Here is a 22644-nt window from a genome sequence, read left to right as displayed (position 1 = left end):
GGGGATAGACGAAGGTTCAGTCACCTTCACAACCCCCTGATTATTATCCGCAGCCCAAGTAACCAAGCGGGAAAACTGCGGGTCAACTTATTCCTGGCCAGAAAAAAAGTTCCGCAACATCAGTCCTCCACCGTTATTTGGTTCTGCAAATTCCACCAGAAATACGTACAAGTGCAATATTATGGCTGCTGCAAGCGACAAGGCCCGATTCTTCCTCGAGCAGTCAATACCAGAGTTGAAAGAATACGAACGCAAAAGCATCTTCAGCGCCGAAGAGATTACCAGCATTGCCCGCAAACGCTCCGACTTCGAGCACAAGATCAACGCCCGAGGATCCACGCCCGCGGACTTCGCTCGCTATGCTGAATTCGAGATAAACGTTGACGCATTGAGGCGCAAGAGAGTTAAGAGATTGGGAGTCAAGTCCACCGCACACAATGGCAAGCGTCGCATCTTCTTCGTCTTTGATCGCGGAACTCGCAAGCATCCCGGTGACATTGGTCTTTGGATGGAGGCAATAGACTTTGCGAGAAAGCAGAGGGCCTACAAAAAGTTGCAGGAAATGTTGACTCAGATCCTTCGGTTACATCCTACAAAGTCCGACTTATGGATTCACGCCGCCCAACATGCGATGGAAGATAACGGTGATATTACGGAAGCGAGGAGCTACATGCAACGCGGTCTGCGGTTTTGCAGAGGATCGAAAGCAATGTGGTTGGAGTATGCCCGGCTGGAAATGTCTTACATCGCAAAAATTCATCTCCGTCGAGAAGTCCTGGGCATCACCACCGGAAAGCCCGATCGACCAGGACAAAGAGAGCAGGGGGATACAGATGAGAATCTTCTTCGCTTGCCAAGACTGACAGCTTTGGACATATCCCCAAACAGTGAGAGTGACGACGCTGACCACTCTGCGCTTCAAAGACTGGAATCGACACCTGCGCTGAGTGGTGCCATTCCGATTGCGATATTCGACGCTGCTATCGATCATTTCCGTGATCCCAGATTCGGCTTGGACTTTTGCCAAATGCTTCTCGATTATGACGGCATCCCGGCTTGTCGTAAGGTTGCGGACCATGTGGCGGCATCCTTGTCGAGAGAATACCCACAGAGTTGGTGCACCCAGGCGTGCTATATACAGCTACCACTTGTTTCGATACCCCACGATTCTCCCGACTTCCCCTCTGCTCTCAGGGACATGCTCGCACGACTGAAGAAGGCTCGGAGTAGTTCCGAAACCCCTGAGTTAGTCGGCTGGGCCAAATCATCGCTCGAGAAGCTCCTGCAAACACCAGATTTGGATCCGGCGATTAGGGTTGTGGCAGAATCTGTTATCAAGTCCTTGGGTGGACCTGCATCGACTTAGTTAATCTAGATCTCCCTTTGATCTTGACTGCTTCTTGCTGGATTGTATTTTCTTCCTCTTCAGTCTAGCTTCATTTTCTGCCTTTTGGAACCTTTTGACCTTTTCGTTCTGTGCCTCTGTCGTCTCACCAGGAACGGCAGCATTGTACACATCCAATATTAATTCGTTGAGCTTCCGGAAGCAGGCATCCTTGTTTACTTGAGCCTTTCGACTCTCATCGGCCTGGATGACCAAGCTCGACGACTTCTCAGCATAATACCGGGAGGACAAGATACCTCGATGCAGAACAACAGGGATTAGAGGAAGGAGATGATCGATAGGGACACGCAACTGTGCCTTTGAGTTGACTCTATAGCCACCAAGTCAGAACCTTTCAGCGTCTAACAATAGAAGTTGACCGTACTTGTTCACATTCTGACCACCAGGACCGCTGGATCTGGCATAAGTCACCTCTCCGATGTCGCGCAAAGACTGTAATGTGTTGGGTTTGCTGTACCACTCCCTTGCCGCCGTGTAGTCAGATTCTAGGATCCCAGACTTGGCGGAGTAGGATCTCCAAAATTCCAGCGACTTAGAGACAGTTCTCGTCAGCCACGAACCAAGCATGTTATTCCTGACGCGCAAATTGCCACAGAGAGCATTGTCGGCTTCACGTCACGGTCCAAGTTCACAAAATACCCTGTCATGGCAAGTTACCCGAGAACGCTAACCACACCTGGGCTAGTTGGCAAATCGGAACGGAAATAGGGCAACTGCATCTCTTCTGTTGTCTTGCGACTTGCGACTCCTGCTAATTGCGCGCTGCTTTTTTCCAAGTCGTTCAAGAGCAACTTCGCGTCACTTTTGACAGGCCTTTGATCGCTAAATCTACCATCATCCTCAAGCTCAGTCTTCATTTCCTATTCCTTCTTGTCTCCTTTTGATGCGCTGATGTCGCCGGACTGCTCTTGACCTGTCCAACTTTTCTTCAGCCTTTCCCCGCGTCAACAGCCTGATCAGGCAACCTTCTCCTTCACCTTGCCCTGAACATGACTTGCACCGTCCTCGCAGCCTCAAAATGACTGATGCAGACCCTCCCCCAGAGGCCCAACGCTTTGGTAGATCTCAGACGCCCGAATCTCCTCGTCCGGTCCATATTCCTGAACCTTCAACAATCCCGGTACTGCTGAACCAGATGGATCCGGTCTTCAATGACACCGAGACCTATAATATCCCTCATAACCAAACTTTTTCTCCTTACTCAGACTCTGCTCGCGCTATGAATGAGAATGAACCGAATCAAACCTCGGAAGAGCAAGACGTGGTCCAAAACTTTCTAAGAGGCGCCGAAGAGGAAAACACCCGTCTGGACGAGGCTGCCCAGCTCTCCTCCACAAACGGACACATGGTCCAGAATGATGTCGGCATCGAATCCAATCTCTTCACAGCCCTTGCAAACGCTTCTGCGTACCCACAGTCATCTGAAGCCCATGCCAACCCGCCTCTAGGTTCTGCCAGCCAAATCCAAGGTCCTACTCAACCAAGCAATGATACTTCGTCGGCCACTGATCTCTCTGCCAATCCAGATACCAGCGATAATGCACAAGCAAATGGAGAGGGCGTGCCTGGGACAGATCTCGCCGTGAGGCCGGGTTTCCAAGCGCATGAAGGTGGAGTAGACTATCAGTCACTTCTGGATACCATTTCTAAATCTGCTTCTACTGCTCCTGCTGCAGAATCTGTCTCTGCCCCAACTACTGCCGCTTCGCTTGCCAACCAAGGAACCCAATCATTGCTCCCTATTCCAGGTTTACCCCCTAAGCCACCAACCCAAGTTCAATCGTCGGATTCTCCCACTGTTGTCACATTTCCTAACTCCAACAACGATCAACTGGGCCCATATCAACAAGTGAGTGCGGATCACGCCAATACCAATGGCACCGAACAAGCTGCCCTGGCGCCTGTGCAGTTTCAGCCTCAAGCCGTGCCTATGCAAGCCCCGGGCACCTGGGCGTATTCTGGCATTCAAGCATCACCCACAAGCACGGATCCTACCTCTCCTGCCCAGTCTCTCCAGGCACCGGAACAAGGACGAGCCTTTGATGCGAATGAACGCCCGTGGACCCCCAGCACACAGGCGCTTTATGATTCTTTCCTTGAAGATGAACGGAGGTATGTGACAGAAGGAATATGGGACAAATTCCCCCACGGTTCACGTCTCTTTGTTGGTAATCTGCCCAGTGAAAAGGTCACCAAACGCGATATTTTCCACATTTTCCACAAACACGGGAAACTTGCCCAGATCTCCATTAAACAGGCCTATGGCTTCGTGCAATATCTTGAGGCCTCGTCGTGTCAAGCAGCGCTTCAAGCGGAACAAGGGGTCGAAATTAGAGGAAGGAAGATTCATCTTGAGATATCGAAGCCGCAGAAGAATACACGAAGCCAGCAAGGCCAGCAAGGAAACAAAAGACGCCGATCTCGATCACCAGACCGTGGTACCTCGCGTCAGACCGATCGATTTGGACGCCCTAACTATAGTGATTTTCGAGACGAGAGAGGTAGACGCGAGGAGTACCGACGGAGCCCCTCGCCTAGAGCCTATCGATCCAGAGATGACTACCGGCAACCTGTTCAAAGTCCCCGCTATGGAAGTAGTGGGAGACCGAATTCCCCCTTTACTCCCAGCTTCTCAAATCCACCTTCGGCAGGATACGATGAGGAAGCCACCCTCCCCTTACCTCGCAGAGATCCACGAGATGTGCCGGACGTGCAACTGCTCATCTTGGAGCCTTCGGTGGCTCCAAGCTTCATGAATTGGATCGAACAAGGCTTCCGCAACAAAGGTTTACGTGCTTCAACGATATGGCTCAGTCCTCGACTGCCTCTGAACGCAGTTGTGAAGAGGCAGATCATCGAAGGTGTGCAGGCTGTGGTGAAACTGACGCAAGCCAACCAGTACAACAGCAAGATACCCTTACAGGTCTTTGATCGGAGTCAAGGGACGTCGAATGTCAACTTTAACGAATATATTGATCTTGATGTCCCCGTTGCCGCAGATATTGTGCTCCATGCCCGACAAAAGGAACGGGGAAGTGTGCAACAAAGCCCCCAGTCCTATCAGCCACAGGGGTATTCTCAATATGGCTATCCTCCTCCGCCGACACAATACCCACCAGCACCTTTCCCTCAACACCACCACCAGCAGCAACAACCGCCGCCGCCAGCGCCGCCGCAACAGCATAACCACTTTCAATACGGCCAGAACACCCACTATCATAACCCGGCACAGACACCAGTGACTCCGACTTCGGCTTCAGCTGCGCCAAATCTGCAGCAACTGCTAGCGAATCTACGACAGCCGGGTGACGGGCAGCCAGAGAACGTTGTGCCAAATGGCAAACCGACCCCTGACCTGGTAGGCCTTTTAAGCAATGTCACCCGCCAACAGCAGGGCCATGGAGGAGCACCATTCCCGTCGCCACACGGTCCTCCGCATCATCATCAGCAGCAGCCACAGCCACAAGGTTATGGACCTGGTGCACCGGCTTATGCTGCTGGGCCACAATCTCAACAGAACGTACAAAATATCATGGAGACCCTAGCAAGGTACAACAGATGACAGATCAGGGCTTCTGTTGGCACTAACCAAGTTTCGAATTGTCCGATGCAAGATTAGATTTGAGTTATGGCAAAGAGCTTTCATTTCGAACATTGTGAATGTGGTCTGTCGGGTCAACAATGGTGGTTAGACTGAATGCTTCTATCCTTTGTAACCAATACAGCGGAGGAGTTCGAGGAACCAATTACTATGTGCGAGGGTCAGATCGGCAAAGAGCCTTTTACATAGATATCGACTCCACAATGCTGAAACGCAGAGAATAGATGACCATGTGTTTTACTAAGTACTCGACGATCCCGTAGACACGAGGCTGTGGCGGCGATTGTGCGATTCTCGCTAATCGGGAAATTCCCGAAAAATTGTCCCCCGCATGTCTCGACAAAATCGCCGAGACCGCGGCACATACGACGCTGCTTGTAGTAACAGCAATTCGCTTCCTCGACACTCATATTATTTACTTTCCTACAATCTTCCACTCTGTTACCCCCTATCCTCTCTGCCACAACCTGCAGAAAATGTCCAATCCTGTGGCTTCGACCTACGGGGCTCCTCCCACAGCGAATAGCGGATCCACTGCCAAATCAATTCCACACCCCGAGCCGGTATCGTCAAGTACACACCATATAGCAGGGATTCTGGCGACGGTCTTCGGATTGGATGAGGTCCCCTCGGGCACCACCGACATTGCGGTCCTCTGGCTGTTGCACCCCCGTCTGCAGACGCAGGCGTGCATGGCGCCGTTTGCGGCGCATATCATCTCGGAGTGGAACAAGCACCAGGCCCAGGTCAAGCCACGGAGCGGGACGATGAAGAAGAAAACGAAGGGCCTCATCGCCGTGACGTTCGACCAGCGGAACCACGGCTCGCGTCTGGTGTCTGCGATCGCCAATGAGGCTTGGCGGTCCGGGAATGAACACCACGCTCTGGACATGTTCAGCTGCTTCGCCGGCACGGCGGTCGACACGTCGCTCCTGCTGGATCACCTGCCGGGGTACATCTTCGGCGGGGCCAGCGACCCGCGCAGGATCGTGCAGAACCTCGTCTTGGGCGTCAGCCTCGGCGGCCACGCGGCGTGGCACGTCCTCATGCACGACCCGCGCGTGTCTGCCGCCGTCATCACCATCGGCTGCCCGGACTACACGCGCGTCATGACCGACCGGGCGCGCCTGTCGCGGCGCAAGTCGTACACGTCCACCGACCCGCCAGGCCGGGACTTTCTGGGCTCGACCGACTTCCCGCCCAGCCTGGTCGAGGCGGTGAAAAAGTCCGACCCGGCGGGCCTGCTGTGGTCGCTACCCGGGCTGAACTGGCGCCGGGACCAGGAGAAGCTGCACACGGAGGTGACCGAGGAGGAGCGCGCGATCCTGCTCCCCGTCATGACGCGGTGTTTCGGGAACAAACGTCTCCTGAACCTCTCGGGCGGCGCAGACAAATTGGTCCCCTACGCGCACTCGAAGCCGTTCATAGACTGGCTCAAAGCCGTCAGCGGCAAGGGAGGGTGGTTTGAGGGCAGCGGGTTCGTCATCGAAGACATCGTTTTTGAGGGCGTGGGGCATGACGTGCCCCCGAGCATGGTGCCGCACATGGTGAGATTCGTGACGGAGACGCTGGAGGATGAGGGCGTCGCCGTAACGGAGATGGGGGGAGGCGCAGGGAGGTTGGGCAGTAAAATATAAAACATAGAAACGGGCTCGTTGTTTGAAACACATGTATAGAATGTCATTTTGTCCATCGAACCTGTGGACTGATAGTGCGCTTAAGGGCGGCAGGGTTGGACTACGGACAGCATATATCCGAGTAACGCCACCGTCATGTTTGATTGCTCGACCTTGTATCTGTCGCATTGTGCCCCGAGCAGTTGCCGCACCAGTCAAACACAATAGGTGTATATTTCACGAAGAATCGACTCACCAGCCGAATCATCATTGAACGTGGGACAGTCCTTTCTCCGCCGAGCATACCAATAACCTTGTTATTCGCTCAGCGTGCTGGCTATACCAGCAAGACTCATCTGACGCAACGCTGGGAGTGGCCGATGAACTCAGCAATCACCATGTCCGCAAGTCTCCTGTTTTGAACCATTTAACCCTTGATAGCGAGATATATCCAGTCGAGACTAAGCCAAGGTGACGGGCGGCTATCAGAACTGGTCCTAATGCAAGGGCGTTCAATTTCTCCCTCTCACCCCTGAGGTGAATTCGCCCTGCGCTTTAGACCTCATCAGTGGGGTCGGTTCTATCCGGTCATGCATTGGCCTCCCCGCAACATGGTGATACCACTCATCCTCGATCAAGATTGAGGCGACAACACTAAATGGACACGGGTCGATATTTTGTGTCATTCTCGTTCGATGCTGCTGCCGGCTGGATTGGGGTCGGTTCCAGAACAAAGTCGAGGTTGAATATAAATTAACCGTACAGCTTCAACCCAGTCACTCGGGAAGAATCCAGATACCAAGCTCTTCCAGGACATGTCGACTCGAACATATAAGCTCCCTTCAAAGTAACTGGTGGGTATGACGGGTCTGTTCATCTAGGAGGCGTAGAAGTCGAGGGCATCCGTCCACCCGAACCTTTGTTATCTCAGACGCACAGACCCTTTGAGACGGTTCCAGAAGGACGTGAACCATGATCTTCCCGGTGCTTCATCCAGCTCTCTGACCAAATCATCGTAGTGGGAAGCATTGGTCTTGGGATGACGGACTGCCTGCGGTATAGGATACTCATTCGCGTATCGATTTTCAAGCAGCGAGTATAGAGCGTTTACTTGTCGCAATTCCTTTTGCTCATTGAAAGGCTCGACAGGCGTCACAAGGGCATCGTTGGACTTGGATGAAACCGCAGCCGGCGCACCTGACTGGAGCTTTTGTAGACGGGACTGCATGACCCGTTGGAAATGGACATGAGACGGGCGGACACGGTCGAGTGGCCATTGCTTGATGATGCGCGCCCAGTGCTTTAGAGCTACCTGAACATATATGAGCAAGGTTGACTTGAGATTCTCTCAGAGGGACGTACCGATTGATTAGCTGCCATGTTGAAGAGTTGGGGATTGGACTGTAAATCAACAAGTCTCGAGCACTCAGAGCTGCGGAACCAGAGACCTTGACAGGCTTGACAGGATCGTTAGCAATAATTTTGATGACGCCTCTAGAGTGTAATCAAGGACCATGCCGTAAATGGTGATGGTGGTGGCGGATGATGGTCAATCCAGTGTCTGGCCACAATAATAACAAGGGCCAAGGCCGCAGTGCCAGTGGTCCGTATTGTTCCCCATGACCCTGCACCTGCGCCTGCGCTTTAACCCTCAACTGTAAGCATCTCAAACACTGCCCTCAGCCCTCGGGTCTTTGTCCTTCCACTTCCACATCATTCCTTCCCTCACCTCGTCCATCACAGAGTCCTCGTTATTTCCTTATTTCCCTCAAGTCACCCTATATACACCATCCGACTTTCCTCATTTATTTGCAGTTTCGAAATACCTTTGGTTGGTTGCTTGAGCGCACTGGGGATAAACCTACGAGGTTGCCTGGCCTGAAATGGCCCCTCAACGATATGAAGCAGTATGTTATTCTTTACCATTGCGGCGTGGTCGGCCAGTCTCATCACTAACACTTTTCAGCTAAACACGCACGACGACGACGACGTCGATTCTCCTATCTCTCCAGACACTGCTGGTCCTATTCCATCCTCACCACCACCGTCATTCCGATCTAGAGCCTCCTCACCCACCTCCAGGCGCCTATTGGCCCAGGATCCGTTATCTACTCACGCCGATCAAGATCATTTGGAGGACACCTTTGACGATGGTGAGGCTTCTGATGCCGAGAATGACGGCGACGACAGACAACGATTGATGAGAGCCGACACTGGACTCTCCAGACAAGATGCATCCCCCTCCTCAACCGCTGTTCCCGAGACCCGGCCAGCGCGTACCTATGAACGAAGAGTGACGGAACTCCCTGCCTTCAGACCTATGCCTGCGTCCATGAGAGCCACCGATGGAGTTTTTGCAAATTTGTCCGCAAAGCCTGAACGTGGCGAGCAGCTCGAAGAAAAGCCTCCCGTATGTATCTTTTGCGCAAAACCGCTCGGCATGATTTCGCTGACTTCTGTTAGACATATGAACAAGCCGCTGCTGATGCGACTCCCCCTTACTGGGAGACCACAATCCTCGCACCTGGGATGTCCTCAGATGAGGTCTATGTCGATGGCCTGCCTGTTGGATCCGTTTTCTCGTTTGTGTGGAACGGCATGATTTCTATGTCCTTCCAACTCGTCGGCTTCCTACTCACTTACCTTCTTCATACCACTCACGCAGCCAAGCATGGTAGTCGCGCCGGCCTCGGATTGACGCTTGTACAATACGGTTTCTATATGAGCGGTTCCAGTGATAGTCCGACCGACACCGGAAATCCAGGGCAGTTTTCAAACTCCAGCCCGCCTGATCCAAACAGTCACAGCTTCGACCCCAATACTGTGAATGGAGGCGGAGATCAGTCTCCGGGAGGATCTAGCAACATGGGGGGTTTCACCAGCGCAGATTGGATTTCCTACATTCTCATGATTATTGGTTGGTTTATTTTGATCCGGGCCGTATCAGACTTTTTGCGGGCAAGAAGACACGAGGCCCTCGTTTTGCAGAGTCCCAGTCGAGGACTGCCTGTCCCCGTCGTGGCTGAGGGCGAAACTCCAGAGCAGACAGCTTGAGTCTTTGTCCTAGATCACTTGTTTTTACGAGAAGGTTTGTGGCTTTGTCTTATTGTTGGACGACCGGCCCTCTGGATGTGTCTCGTGTGTAAATATAAAATGCATGCTTGTCAAATCAAACGGACATCAGTCGACTCGAGAATGGGAATGTTTATAAGAGACGGGGCAAAGTGGAGGTCAATTCGGCATGAGTCTGTCTTTATCGGCTATGCTCTGATGCTCTCTTTCATGCAGGACAGGAACAAGAATATACCCAGTGGTTTTATTCCCCCGCCATGTCCGTTGAGTATCTGACTGCATGCTATGCGTGCTGGCTGACCTTCCACCGTGACATTCTATTTCTTTTTCATCCTCCATGAATTGATTTCCACTGCCACGGTTCCGGGCATCAGGGCTCAAACAAAAGCGATCTTGCGACGTGTTCAGACAACAAAAACAATTCAAGAAAGACCAGACACGCTCATGCGCCAATCTGTGTTGCTCTGATATTGATCTTTGCTTTCTATCTCTTCAGCCTCCAACTTTGTCCGGGTCATCTATCTAGCTTGCTGGCTGGCAAGCTGGCTAGCTTGACGGAAACACTTGAGTGTGGATGGTAGGGTGCGAGGGATTTAGTGGCTCATGTCAATCTTATTCTCCAGCTTCCTCTCGTCGCGCAGCTGCGTCAATCGCTCCAGCGCCTTCTCCAGCGGAATCAGTTCGCCCATCTTCTGCGTGGATGGGTCGTCTCTGTTTCGAATGTTCACGGTGCGGGTCTCCTTTTCTTTCGCGCCGACGACTAGACAAGCCAAAGTTAGCAGGGTGAACCGCGATTGGGAGATGATCAAAGGCCAAAAACCCAAGGAGAGGATTCTCTCCTATCCCCATTGCCCCGGAGTTTTGCATTCTGCTTTTGTGGGAAAGGGATAGATAGAAAGATAGAAAGAGAGAGATACATACCAAAGATGAAGTTATATTGCGCCAACTGGCCCGTCCTGATCTTCTTTTGCAACGTGTTTCCGCTGACATCAATATCCACGTACATACGCGCCTTGTGGAAAATTCCCTGGATCTCGCGCACGTAATCCTCGGCGGACTTCATGACGGGGATAACGAGGATCTGGCGGGGAGAGAGCCAGAACGGCCATTTACCCGCAAAGTGTTCACAGAGGATGGCGATGAAGCGCTCAAAGGAGCCGATGATGGCACGATGGATCATCACTGGACGCGCCATGCCCGGAGCTGGTGCTTTGGGATCGCGCTCGCGGTGTTCCTCGGATTGCTGGGCGACAACATCCCCAGACTCGCCGGTGCGGTATTCAAGCTTGAAGTTCTGGGGGCCCTGGAAATCCAGCTGGATGGTCGCACACTGGAACTCTCGGCCCAGCGCATCGGAAATCGTGACATCAATCTTGGGGCCGTAAAAGGCACCATCGCCCTCGTTCATCTCCCAGTCGTCCCCTCGGAAGTTGACCAAGGCTTGCTTCAAGCGAGCTTCGGCTGCGTCCCAGTCTTCCAGTGTGCCCATGTATCCCTCAGGTCGCGTAGAGAATTTCAACTTGAACGGGAACCCGAACAAACCGTAGACATGAGACATGAAGTCGAACAGGGCCTCGATCTCGGATTGCACTTGTTCGTTGGTGCAGAAGATGTGCGTGTCGTCTTGCTGAAACTTGCGCACTCGGGTGAGGCCAGAGAGAGCGCCAGAGGCCTCGTTGCGATGAAGCACACCAAAGTCCGCCACTCGCCAAGGTAGCTCGCGGTAGGAGCGCTCTTCGTCGCGGAACATGACGCAGTGGCCTGGACAGTTCATGGGTTTCAGAGCGAAGACACCCTTGTCTTTATCCTTGATTTCTGCGAGAGGGGTCTTGCCGTCTGGCTTTTTGTCGCTCAGCGGCATAGGGTCGGCAGAATCTTCCTTCACTATCACGCGGAACATGTCGTCTTGGTAATGTTGCCAGTGGCCCGAGATTTTCCACAAATCCACATCGTACATATTGGGGGACTGGACCTCCTGATATCCCCGTTCCCAGTATTGGTCGCGGAGCATTTGTTGGAGAGCATTGAAGATGCGAGTGCCATGGGGAAGCAAGAACGGTGAGCCAGGAGACATTCGACTGAACATGAAGAGTTTCTGCTGTTGGCCGATGACCTGGTGATCACGTTTCTTGGCCTCCTCGAGGAAATGTTCCCAGTCTTTGAGTTGTTGTTTCGTGGGGAAAGCGACGCCGTGAATGCGCTGAAGGGAGTCATTGTTCTGGTCGCCCAGGAAATATGCAGAGCTGTTCTTCATGATCTTGAAGGACTCGATTTTGCGCGTGTTCTGGATATGTGGGCCCTGGCACAAATCTACCAACGTGCCATTGCGATACACGGTGGATGACTCCCCGTCTGGCACAAACTTCTCAATGTAGTGCATCTTGTATTTGCTGTAGCCAAACATTTTGCGGAGATTATCCTTGGAGACTTCGAGGCGTTCAAAGGCTTGTTTGTCCTTTGCAAATCTCTTTGCACGGTTCTCTAGGGAGGGCCACTCGGCTTCACGGACGGCCTTGCCAGGCTCGAGAGCCATGTCGTAGAAGAAACCCATAGCGGTGGGAGGACCGTGAGAGAGGCGACAGCCGTACTCGTGCTCAGCACATTCACCAAGCACATGGGCTGAAGAATGCCAAAAGACATCACGGCCTTCGGGGTCGTCGAACGTGAGATATGACACTTTGCTGTTCTTTTCCAATGGTCTGTCTAGATCCCACAATTCGCCATCGACCTTGGCCACCACGACTTGCCCAGCGCGGTCTTTGGGCAGATTCTTCAGCAGGTGACCAGGCGTGGTTTCCCATGCCTTGCCCTCAACGGAGGTTTCCTGGCCAGGGGCGGGAACAAGGGTGACTTGAATTGTTGGTTTATCCCTGCTGGCGAGTTCTTCGTCACGCTGCTTCTTCAGCTGGTCGAAGAGCTGGTTTCTTTCTAGGATGAAATCGGGTAGAGACTTGGGCGCTTGGTGCGCCTCAGGGGCGGCTGCTTGAGTAGACATTTCTTTGGGTCTGTTGGGGAGTTTCTTGCTCGAAGTTGGGCTCACCGGTCTCTTTGATGTTTTGGCCTCAGGGGTTGATGAGTCAGTGGCAGCGGAGCGGGTTTGAGTCACACCGTCTCCTTTCAAGACCCCCCAAAGATCGTGTGGATTGAGACTCGCTTTCTTCTGGTGGCTCATAGCGAAAGACCTGAGTGGAGATGTATGCGGATTGAATATTATGCCGCTCAAGTGGGTATGGCAAGTGGTGGCCGTCCGTAAAAATGAGGTGTCAGTCACGTGCCGGCCGACCACGGCTCTAAACATGGAGATGCAGATGCAGCAAAATTATTTTTCCCCAAAGATTCAAGGACAGCCTGCCACAACTCCCACTGTCCACAACAACAATGGCCTTCCGAGGTGATGCGCGAGGACGTGGCGGCTTCAGAGGTGGTGATAGAGGAAGAGGATCGTTTGGTGGAAGAGGTGGAGGTAAAATTATCTCTTGCCCCGAAACTCGAAATTGCGCGCACTTTTTTGCTGCGGCGGAGAAATGTGACTGACCGACGGTGGTGAGCAGGGCGAGGTGGATTCCAACAACAGAGCTTTGGCCCGCCTGCACAGGTCTTTGGTAAGGCCCTGAGTGTGTTTGCGACTTGCTTGTGACTAATTTGGTGGTAGAAATGGGCACCTTCATCCACGCCACCGAGGGTGAGATGGTCTGCGAGTCCGTCAACGCAAAGATACCCTTTTTCAACGCCCCAATATACCTCGAGAACAAGGTAGAGAGATTCTCTCTGGCTCGTCTGGACTACTCTGACCGGCACAGACTACCATAGGAAAAGTGGATGAGATCCTGGGACCCATCAACCAAGTCTACTTCACAATCAAGCCGCAAGAAGGCATTCAAGCTACGTCGTTCAAGAAGGGTGACAAATTTTACATTGGAGGGGACAAGTTGCTACCACTAGAGAAGTAGGTCTTGAAACAAACATGGGAGATGTGCAGCTTGCTAAGAAGTGACGAACAGGTTCTTGCCCAAACCCAAACCGCCACCAGGTGAGTCTCGCATGATTCTTTCAGCATACATGTTGCTTACACTTTGAGCAGGTGCAGCAAAGGTCAGGAAGCCGGCGGGTGCACAAGGAGGAATGAGAGGAAGAGGAGCGTTTAGAGGCCGGGGTGCACCTGGACGGGGAGCACCCAGAGGCAGAGGCTCGTTCGGTGGAGGTGGTCGAGGAGGTCCCAGAGGCGGGGGTCGTGGAGGAGCACCAGGAGGACGTGGCTTTTCGAGAGGAGGTGGCTTCTCTTCCAGAGGCCGTGGCAGGTTCTAAAGGACAGCCTGACCTGTCGTTGACCTGTCAAACGTGGCTGCCTCTGTTTCGCATAGTACCGGCGTTGGGAAGGATACCCGTTCTAAAAAGTGGTGGCCAGAGATGGTCTGGGAACTTGGGAAGGCTAGCAACGGTCACTAGTAAAACATGGGCTGATGATTTCTTATGTTTGAACCAAGGGGAATCTCTCCAGTAGAGACTCCTGGTCTGCTCAAATGGAGCGAGTTAGAGGGTCTCGAATTCTCAGCATTGGCTTTCGTGTTCCTGGCACGTGATGGGCCCTTTTTCTCCCAGTGACGGAAGCCACACGCGCTGCATAATGACGACACAAGCCGCACAGCCTGAAGTTTGCTGATCAGTGACTTGACTGCGGCTGTGCCTTGGTTCCTCAAAAGTCCAAGTCCGTCGCGTTGATCGAGCTTTTATTTCCCCTGCCTGTCCTGTCCTATCCCGTGGTATTACCTTGCCCTTTTCCTCGAACACCCTCTTCTCTAATCCTAGACCTCCGAATCCTCAACTTTTTCATCTTCCTACACCCAAGCACGAAAGCCATGTCACGGCGAGCGGGGTCCACCAATGGCGTCGAGAAACAAAGTCCTGCGCAGCCCAAGGATAATGCTCAGTCGAAGCAAGCAATGCTGTTATCTCAAGACACAGGACATTTTAGTCTGGTCAGGTGCGTGCAGTATCGCTTCCGTCCGCGGCAAAGACTCACAGTTGGGCAGGGCGCTTCATCTCGCCGATCTGATCACTGAAATGAATGGTGAGTCTCACATACGCCCTGAAATAGGACACACATGCTAATACCCAACCAGGTTTCTGTGGATGTGCGTCTCTCAACATGGGACATTGTCCTCGCTGCTGACACGTTGCACAGTCATGTCAATTCTCTCCTCGATGCGTTATTGTCTCGCAGACCCAAGCGATCTCACAAATCTATGGCTCGCCTTCGGCTTAATGCCCTTTGGACTATTCTTCGACTTTCTGGATGGCAAGGTGGCGCGGTGGAGAGAGAAGTCATCCCTGATGGGTCAAGAGTTGGACTCGCTTGCAGATTTGGTATGCTCGAAAATATATGTTAGTCTGCTGGCATGATCCTGACAGCGTGTTCTCTAGGTCACATTTGGCGTCGCTACCGCTGCCGCTGGGTTCGCCATGGGATTTCGTACAAACGTCGATCAGCTCTTCCTGAGCTTCTACGTTCTCTGCGGACTGACGAGACTGGCGCGATTCAATGTGACTGTTGCAATGCTACCGAAGGATAAGTCTGGGAAATCAAAGTACTTCGAGGGCACGCCAATACCGTTTGCTTGCTTGATAAGCTTGACGATGATGACTGCTTGCGCTTGGTCTGGGTGGATACATGGAGATATCCCCTTGGGGACTTTCTTCAGTGGAACCGCGCTCGAGTTTCACCCCTTGGTGGTGATCTTTCTTGTCAATGGGGTTCTCATGACGAGCAGAACATTACACGTCCCTAAACCGTAACGGGCTATTGGATCTGTCGCTAGAACGAATGAAATATTTGAGAGGTTACGGGTCTTTACGAGCTGGGTTGGACTCTACGGCAAAGACCTTCAGCGTCTGTGGAATATACATGGCAATGGCATGGCATAGCATGTACTTGGGGTTTACGAATAGCACTCGGTGAGAAATCCACCGGAATCAATGACTTTTCTTCGTCCTTTCAATGGTGCATGCATATGTTGCCGGGATGCAATAGACAGCGGGTTTCTCAGCAAAGTTATTTTGCATTTCCTCTGCAGTCTTAACATCTCAATTTTCTGGTCTGCTCAGACTCCCATCACTTTTGGGCATTTCTCATTCTCATTCTCCAATATGTGCACGGCATGTGAGACGAGGTACCAGGTACCCAAGGTGACTTTGATGAACGCCATCCGTGGCGCTGATATTTCATCTTGCAAAGAAAAATTCCATGCATTGTATGTTATGTAATGTAATGTAATACCGACACCACGTCTTGCGGATATATGATATACCGCTGGGGCACTGGGACACGGGGTCACGGTTCCGGACGGTCTACAAAGAGACGGTTCACGCTATTGTCTCGTGAAGAGAGGATGGGGGAGACAAGACAGCCGAGAGTGAAACTCCCGAGGGGAAAGGAAAAAAGAAGCTAAGAATGGGGTTACAGTTTATGTACTGTAGAATCTCGTTGACCATGTCTAAAAAAAAGATGACCGCCGGCTCCAAGGAACATCTTGAGGGAGTATTAAAAAGCCCAGCCCAGCCCAGCCCACTCCAGTCCAAGAAGAGGAAAAGGAGGAGGAAGAGGGGGGTGTTGCCTGTGCTGGATCTAAAACCGGCGTCCTCCAGCCCTAGACCGCTGGATGCCCTTGAGGGTCTGGATCCTCCTCAGACTCCGCATGCCGTGCATGGAGAACAGGGCGCTGAGGACGACGCAGGCGCCCGTGACGTAGAAGAAGCCATGGGGCGCGTCCTCGAGGTAGTTGAGGAGGTTCATGCCGAAAAGGCCGGCGGCCATGGTGCCGGCGGCGAGGCCGAGGGTGTGAATGGCGATGCGGGCCTCGAGGAACATGATCTGGTTGCGCTGGACGGCCAGCGACGAGCGGAACGTGTTCTCCTTTCTGCGCAGGACGTCGACGGCCGCCTGCGCAGACTCGACCAGCGTGTCGGCCGCCTTGTGATACGCCTCCAGCATGTACTCGGCCTCCTGGTGGTCGGCTATCGCGTGCGGCCGCCCTGCTACCCTGTCCGAGAGGTACATGCCCGCCAGGTCCTCGTCCGTGTCCAGCACCTCGCGGATCGTGTCCCGCACCAGCCGCGCCTTCTGCTCGATCTTGCTCAGCCGCCGCGTCCGGTCGAAGACCAGGTTCAACCCCACCGCCGCCAGGCCCGAGTCGAGTCGCAGGCTCGCCGCCGATTCTTCTGCCTTGTGCCGCGCGTCGATGAGGTCGCGTCGCAGCACCGAGAGCACCGCCACCAGCGCCGCCTCTACGGCGCGCAGCTCGTACGGCAGTTCAGGCACGTCGGCCGTCTCGATGGTCGGGCCCGACATGCGCTTTTCGAATTCGTGGTAGAACTCACTGTCGTCTTTCCGCGGAGAGGAGTCATCAGCGCCGTTACTGTCGTCGTTGTCGCTGTCACTGCTGGTTTGCGGCTGATTGTAGATCAGGAGTGCCTCGTCCGCCTGGATGATCATGCACAGCTGGAAGAATTGCAGCAGGATGGTGGTTGGCCTGACCAAGATGCGCGTCACCGCCTCGGATTTGAGGTCAATGTCCCGGAGGTCTCGGTGACGGAGTTCGAACTGCTCTCCAATCTCGGCCTTGGTGAGTTGCCTGTGCTCGGCGTTGAAGCGGCCGGATTTGTCAAAGTAGATACAGGTGATTTTGCCATTCTTGGCGTTCAGGCTCGAGTCTGACGCATCCAGCGCGCCGTCTACAAGGTCCGTGTCCGAGGAGATCCTTTGCGTTGATGATGCTCGTCTGGCGGGATAAGTCAGGCATCTACCTGCATATTGCACTGGTGGTCTTGTAAGATGGCGACATCCTAGAGTCCAGGTTGAAAAGAGAGACTTCTGTGGGAAGACCCAGAGAAGGCGAGGTGACAGTCCGCAACACTCGACTGTTCGGGTCCTGATCGAGCTCGGAATCCCGAGCTTAGTCCAGATCCTCATGATTTATCCTTTCACTTCGTCACCGAGTGGTTCGGACTTCCATTGCGCCCCTGCCTTTCGTCACAGGCGGGATTCGATGGCTGAGCGAGGCAAGAGAGTTCGGTGTATGGAGGATAGTTGAATTGATACTGATTGACAAACATGCCAAATCTCCACATCTGGTTTATTATCAAGCGCGACAGCCTTGTGCTGACGAGGCTGAAGGTTGACGTCATACGTTCGGATCCGCAGCACCACCCATGCGCACTTCTATCAACAACTCGTAAGTTTCCACTGACATTTCTCCGGCCGCAATACCGTTGTAAATGAACTATCCAGAAATACAGTATATGCGTGCTAGGACTTCAGACCGAGGCACGTGTATCTCAGCGAGTCAGTCTATCAAGGAAATAGCTACATACATTAGCCTTCCACCGCTCAAGCCGAGTATCAAGACATCTAGCCGGTTCGGAGATGTGATGAGATCCATCCGGCATATTTTTGGGCACTGACATACTCGCTGGCCTATACACGCGGCAATCCTCTCGTCATTCAGAGCAACCTTCCATTCTCGCAGATATTGAGATAAGCACAAGCTCGCACACCAAAGACATGTCGAGAAACCCATGGTTCCAAGGGGCCTGAGTCCAGAAATGCCAGTAGTGAAAATCTTCTCGTATAAGCACTCTACTTCAAGCGTAGTACCACTTCCCGAAGAACTTCCGGCAGTCAGCGAGAATAATGTCTGGCCGTTCCAATGCAGCAAAATGACCGCCATCATCGCACTCTGCACGGTGGTGAGACTCTCAGCACGTCCTTTGGGGGAATTCGGTGCGAGAAACTCACCATTATAGAACACGAGTCGTCCCGTCTTCCTCACGCTTCTCTCGGTCCCTGGCCTTGTGTCATAGAGGAAGCTGGTGTAACCCATAGGCACCCCGATATAATTCTCTTGCTTCAGGAAGAAGTTGCCAAAATCTGCATGCTTGACACCTTCGAAATATGGCAGACTCGAAGACATGATACAGTCTGTGAAATAATACAGAGAGCATGTGGTGAGAATTGCTTGGTCCCATATTGGATCTGGAGACTCAACCTTTGCGGGAGCCACAGCCTCCAGATATTTCTCCCCGACCCAGGCGAGTATTCCGACCGGGTTATCACTCAGCGCGACACCAATGGTCTGTGGACGGGTCCGCATACAAACAGCATACCCGAGATGGTTATCCAACCAATCTTGGCAGCGTTGTTTGATTTTCACCTCACGGGGTGTAAGGTCTGTGATACTGTCATCCAGCTCAACCGGACAGAAGTTCAGATGGACTGCTTTGCACTCTGGGAACTTGACACCCATTTCACGGGCCACAAAAGATCCCCAATCACCCGCTTGCACAACGTAATGCGTATAACCAAGCCGGATCATCAGTTTATTGAAGACCCGCGCCGTGTCTTGCATCGTCCAACCCCGCCGAGGGGGTGCAGAAGACCAACAGAATCCAGGTAGACTCGGCACCACGACGTGGAATGCCGGGTCCGAAACGCTCTGGGGATTGGCAAAGGCGTCAACCACACGGTCGAACTCGTGCCATGAGCCGGGCCAACCATGGACCAAGATAAGAGGGATTGCATCGGTTCTTGTCGACTTGATATGCGTAAAATGTATTCGCAGCTGGGAATTCTCATCGTCAATGTCAGCGAGAAAGTGGTCATGTCGGTTCAGATGTTCTTGTATAGAAAACCAGTCAAACTCGTCTCGCCATTTGTTGGTGAGACGCTGGAACCATTCAATCGGAGGACCTGTTTCCGGATCAGAACCCCAGAATTGGGTTGGTATTCTCGAATGTATACTGACCATAGTCGCTACCAGCCCCAGGAACAATGGGTGTTTTTGGAATTCTCGTGTCTTGCAACTTCCTTTCTAGTCGTTCGACTTCTTGTTTGGTAATGTCGATTCTAAAGGGCGAGATTACCATCGTGAGTGATCAGGAAATTTGTGATAACTTGAGTCTTTGAAGAGCACCAATGAGTGCTGATCGACCTGATGCTACGATATCGGTGCCTGCTTGACCAAATTATAGTCTGGATGGCAAGCCGTCGTCCACTATTGTATGGGAACCGCTGAGTCTTCAAGTCGATATGTGGAGACGACTTGCGGGGTTGCCGTCAAGCCGATCCCGGAGCTTACGATGACCAGGAGACTTGTCTTGTTGAAGAGCGGCAAGTGAACGCTCTCAGTGGCGGGAGACATATCGGCCTGCCATAAGATACGTATTGTCCGCAAGTCCAGATATGTACGACTGCTGATAACGGGCCAAGATCAATAGCTCCAGTCCCAACCAGCGTCCTCCATGAAGAAGAATGGATCGTCCATCAAGTTTTGTTGTATCGAAAATTGGCCATCGTTCATCATGCCTGGATCAAAAGCATCATTTGTTGGATACAGCGGATTCATAGCAGAACCGATACCAGTGTAGTCGAATCTACTCTGCAGGTTAGAGGCGGTTGAAACCAGAGGATCCTGTTGCGGATTCGAACTGGTCGGAACCGACGATTGTATATTACTTCCCATGGCGGTGTAAGCAGCAGCGTCATTTTGGGCGAAGCCGGCAAAAGGCGTCCCAGCGAGGGTTTCCGGTATTGTTGGGCCCTTGCCCTTTTCTTGAGCCACGCGGGCACGGGCATTCTCGACATGCTGCTTGGCAACTGTGAGAAGCTCGCCCGCAATATCCGCAAAAAAGGTCATGGTTTCCCTGTCCATTGTGTGTAGCATTCCATCGATGCAGCTCAATGTTGCCTCCATAAGAGCTTGATCCGCGGCCACCTTTGGATCCAGAGGGGCATTCAGCATGAAAGCGAACAGCGTCAAGAATGCTGAGAAGGGAAAGTATGGACTTATCCATATCAGAGTGTTCCTGGGATCTTTCCAATTCTGCAAATACACTACTGAGAGATGGAGGATCGATCGCGCTGCTGCCAGACATAGCGCATAGGAGGAATTGACCTTGACGTTCATTGTATCATCAGGGCTTGGAGCATCCGGGCTGAAAGTGGCGGGATTCGAATTGGTGTTCTCAGTTTCATCGGCCTCCAACGACCACAATTCATGGCTACAAATATCTGTTAGCAAATGCCGACTTTGACAGAGCCCTGTCGAGGGTGCCCTGGGTCTAATACTAGAACCTTCGGGAAGAGCGAGGGGAACTCACTGTGCATTGACACGGTGGACAGCTCTCACGCAGTGATAGTATCCAAAGTGAAGAACGACGATGGAAAATCTGTTCTCCGACTCACATTGGATAGGATGTTCCGGTCTGATCTCCATAGGGAAGCTCTCCTTCCACTCTTGAAGCTCTGCATCTAGCCTGCTGATAGATTCGAGTCTCTCGCTCGTTGTTTTTAGCCGCGCAGAATACGCATATAGTTCTTTGTACACTTGACTCTCAATGCGCGCAAGCACGCACATATGGTGAAAAGGGTAGAACTTCGTATCGCCAGAGGCAGCACTTGATATGGTAATGCCATCGGTACCGTGCGACTGTTCGCCAGGGAAACCGAAGCCAATGTCGTCGTCATCAATACAAGAGGGTCTACCGATCCGGCTCGACAGATCTTTCTCCAGGATGTACAATATCCAAAAGACTCTCTGACGTTGCACAAGTTCTGCCTGAGACAGGCCGAAGCCTTCAAGATAGCGATGCAGACCACGAGCATAGCTCAGTCGAGCAGCAATTCCGAGCAAGGTGAACGCACCCTCTGGATTTAGGACTGCCTGCATGATGAAAGCCTGGACAAGAATCAACAATCAACACGCCAAGATTGTGGGACGCAGATGTATACCATTCCAATCACTGTCTGCACACCCACCAAGCCGTTGGCACCAAGGAGGATATCTAGCAGGACCGACGAGGCGTTTTGAAAAAGCTTCCATGATACGTCCATGACATTAGAGAAGTAAGACGGGTCAGAGTCGCGGACGATACTCCAGATGGGTTCTGTGGCGGTAATACATCCGATGGACAGAACAACATTGACTGCGCCATACCACGGTCCCTTTGCCGGGGGATTAGCTGAATATAGCTGATGGAATTGGATCCAGAATGATTCCTGGTCGAATAGAGGAAGTATAGAGTTGAAAGTCGTAAAATAGTCTATCATCTTGTTATTAGACCAGCCCATAAGCATTATCAGGAGTAATTTTACTGTTGACGAGCCGTACAGCTGCCCCTTTGCTCGGGAGGCGGCACTTAGTAGCATGTTCGGCCTGCGACAGATAGCCGACCCGATGTGAGGGCCATAGGGGACCGACTTGCTGATACTTCTGTACGATGGCCGCTACACGGTTCGATCCAGTCTTGCGCTGGATCCAAGCCAGACCTCGAGGCGAGAAGAGAGAAAATTCGGAGGGTCCTAAGATGGTAAGATTCACATCCTTCAGAACCAACCAGAGGAACATTTTGGACTTACCGACGAATTTCTGTTCGCCAGATTCTGATATAAGTAGATTGGCAAGCTCTTTTTCCAGACCGGGTGGGCTAACTGGTGGTTCTATTGCTTTGGGGGTTTCGATAGTGCATTGTTTCTCAGCGAAGCCAGATAGGAGTGCTTCCATACGCTCAATTCGAGACTCTATCGAGTGAAGAAACTGTGCTCTATACGGCGAGGGATGCAGTTTGTGGTTAGCTATGCCCACGCCAATGGTGAAATATCCTCCTCATTACCTTTTCACCTTTGTCTTTGGCCTCTCTACCGGAGTGAGGATACACGGCATGTCTCGTGCCCGGCAATTGGAGCAGTTGCTGTTCCCTTGCCTGTCGCATCGTATCTAGATAGGCACGTGAGTCGTGATACTGGTGAAAGAGGCAAGCAACAGCCCAATCACGTAGATACATCTGGTGAGTGGGCTTCTAGGGACGTACTTTCATACGTCGGCACGAGTCACACGAAACCCGTAGCCCTCGCCTCGGTTTGGTGTCCAGATTGTTGGGCGACATCGGATAGCACGAGT

The 22644-nt window shown here is 52.5% G+C and overlaps 12 protein-coding genes across 12 annotated transcripts; 6 read left to right on the top strand and 6 right to left on the bottom strand.

Annotated features, from left to right (window-relative positions):
* Positions 1-181: 181 nt before the first annotated feature.
* On the top strand, positions 182-1366 carry Z517_11525 (uncharacterized protein; the record flags this gene model as incomplete). The annotated part of the gene is made up of 1 exon (XM_013423109.1): positions 182-1366. One exon carries the CDS (start codon positions 182-184, stop codon positions 1364-1366), a length of 1185 nt encoding a protein of 394 aa, XP_013278563.1.
* Z517_11524 (uncharacterized protein) lies at positions 1367-1972 on the bottom strand (the record flags this gene model as incomplete). Its single annotated transcript, XM_013423108.1, has 2 exons — positions 1367-1715; positions 1770-1972. 2 exons carry the CDS (start codon positions 1970-1972, stop codon positions 1367-1369), a joined length of 552 nt encoding a protein of 183 aa, XP_013278562.1.
* Positions 1973-2423: 451 nt separating this feature from the next.
* Positions 2424-4967, top strand: Z517_11523 (uncharacterized protein; the record flags this gene model as incomplete). Its single annotated transcript, XM_013423107.1, has 1 exon — positions 2424-4967. The coding sequence occupies one exon, from the start codon at positions 2424-2426 to the stop codon at positions 4965-4967; it is 2544 nt and encodes an 847-aa protein (XP_013278561.1).
* Positions 4968-5482: 515 nt separating this feature from the next.
* Z517_11522 (uncharacterized protein) lies at positions 5483-6643 on the top strand (the record flags this gene model as incomplete). The annotated part of the gene is made up of 1 exon (XM_013423106.1): positions 5483-6643. The coding sequence occupies one exon, from the start codon at positions 5483-5485 to the stop codon at positions 6641-6643; it is 1161 nt and encodes a 386-aa protein (XP_013278560.1).
* Positions 6644-7544: 901 nt separating this feature from the next.
* Positions 7545-8002, bottom strand: Z517_11521 (uncharacterized protein; the record flags this gene model as incomplete). Its single annotated transcript, XM_013423105.1, has 2 exons — positions 7545-7934; positions 7985-8002. 2 exons carry the CDS (start codon positions 8000-8002, stop codon positions 7545-7547), a joined length of 408 nt encoding a protein of 135 aa, XP_013278559.1.
* A 529-nt stretch (positions 8003-8531) lies between these two features.
* Z517_11520 (uncharacterized protein) lies at positions 8532-9676 on the top strand (the record flags this gene model as incomplete). Its single annotated transcript, XM_013423104.1, has 2 exons — positions 8532-9032; positions 9086-9676. 2 exons carry the CDS (start codon positions 8532-8534, stop codon positions 9674-9676), a joined length of 1092 nt encoding a protein of 363 aa, XP_013278558.1.
* A 611-nt stretch (positions 9677-10287) lies between these two features.
* On the bottom strand, positions 10288-12866 carry Z517_11519 (threonine-tRNA ligase; the record flags this gene model as incomplete). Its single annotated transcript, XM_013423103.1, has 2 exons — positions 10288-10454; positions 10616-12866. The coding sequence occupies 2 exons, from the start codon at positions 12864-12866 to the stop codon at positions 10288-10290; spliced, it is 2418 nt and encodes an 805-aa protein (XP_013278557.1).
* Positions 12867-13348: 482 nt separating this feature from the next.
* Positions 13349-13999, top strand: Z517_11518 (H/ACA ribonucleoprotein complex subunit 1; the record flags this gene model as incomplete). The annotated part of the gene is made up of 4 exons (XM_013423102.1): positions 13349-13447; positions 13495-13640; positions 13696-13724; positions 13776-13999. 4 exons carry the CDS (start codon positions 13349-13351, stop codon positions 13997-13999), a joined length of 498 nt encoding a protein of 165 aa, XP_013278556.1.
* A 551-nt stretch (positions 14000-14550) lies between these two features.
* Positions 14551-15487, top strand: Z517_11517 (CDP-diacylglycerol-serine O-phosphatidyltransferase; the record flags this gene model as incomplete). Its single annotated transcript, XM_013423101.1, has 5 exons — positions 14551-14675; positions 14725-14762; positions 14815-14826; positions 14877-15058; positions 15116-15487. 5 exons carry the CDS (start codon positions 14551-14553, stop codon positions 15485-15487), a joined length of 729 nt encoding a protein of 242 aa, XP_013278555.1.
* An 829-nt stretch (positions 15488-16316) lies between these two features.
* Z517_11516 (uncharacterized protein) lies at positions 16317-17660 on the bottom strand (the record flags this gene model as incomplete). Its single annotated transcript, XM_013423100.1, has 1 exon — positions 16317-17660. One exon carries the CDS (start codon positions 17658-17660, stop codon positions 16317-16319), a length of 1344 nt encoding a protein of 447 aa, XP_013278554.1.
* A 671-nt stretch (positions 17661-18331) lies between these two features.
* Z517_11515 (uncharacterized protein) lies at positions 18332-19612 on the bottom strand (the record flags this gene model as incomplete). The annotated part of the gene is made up of 3 exons (XM_013423099.1): positions 18332-18426; positions 18486-19436; positions 19492-19612. 3 exons carry the CDS (start codon positions 19610-19612, stop codon positions 18332-18334), a joined length of 1167 nt encoding a protein of 388 aa, XP_013278553.1.
* A 344-nt stretch (positions 19613-19956) lies between these two features.
* On the bottom strand, positions 19957-22248 carry Z517_11514 (uncharacterized protein; the record flags this gene model as incomplete). The annotated part of the gene is made up of 5 exons (XM_013423098.1): positions 19957-20746; positions 20846-21423; positions 21477-21787; positions 21840-22046; positions 22104-22248. 5 exons carry the CDS (start codon positions 22246-22248, stop codon positions 19957-19959), a joined length of 2031 nt encoding a protein of 676 aa, XP_013278552.1.
* Positions 22249-22644: the final 396 nt, after the last annotated feature.

Source organism: Fonsecaea pedrosoi, assembly GCF_000835455.1.
Source record: "Fonsecaea pedrosoi CBS 271.37 unplaced genomic scaffold supercont1.8, whole genome shotgun sequence".
Lineage (NCBI taxonomy): Eukaryota > Fungi > Ascomycota > Eurotiomycetes > Chaetothyriales > Herpotrichiellaceae > Fonsecaea > Fonsecaea pedrosoi.
Note: the sequence above shows the minus strand (reverse complement) of the source record. Positions and strands in the feature narration are given on the sequence as shown.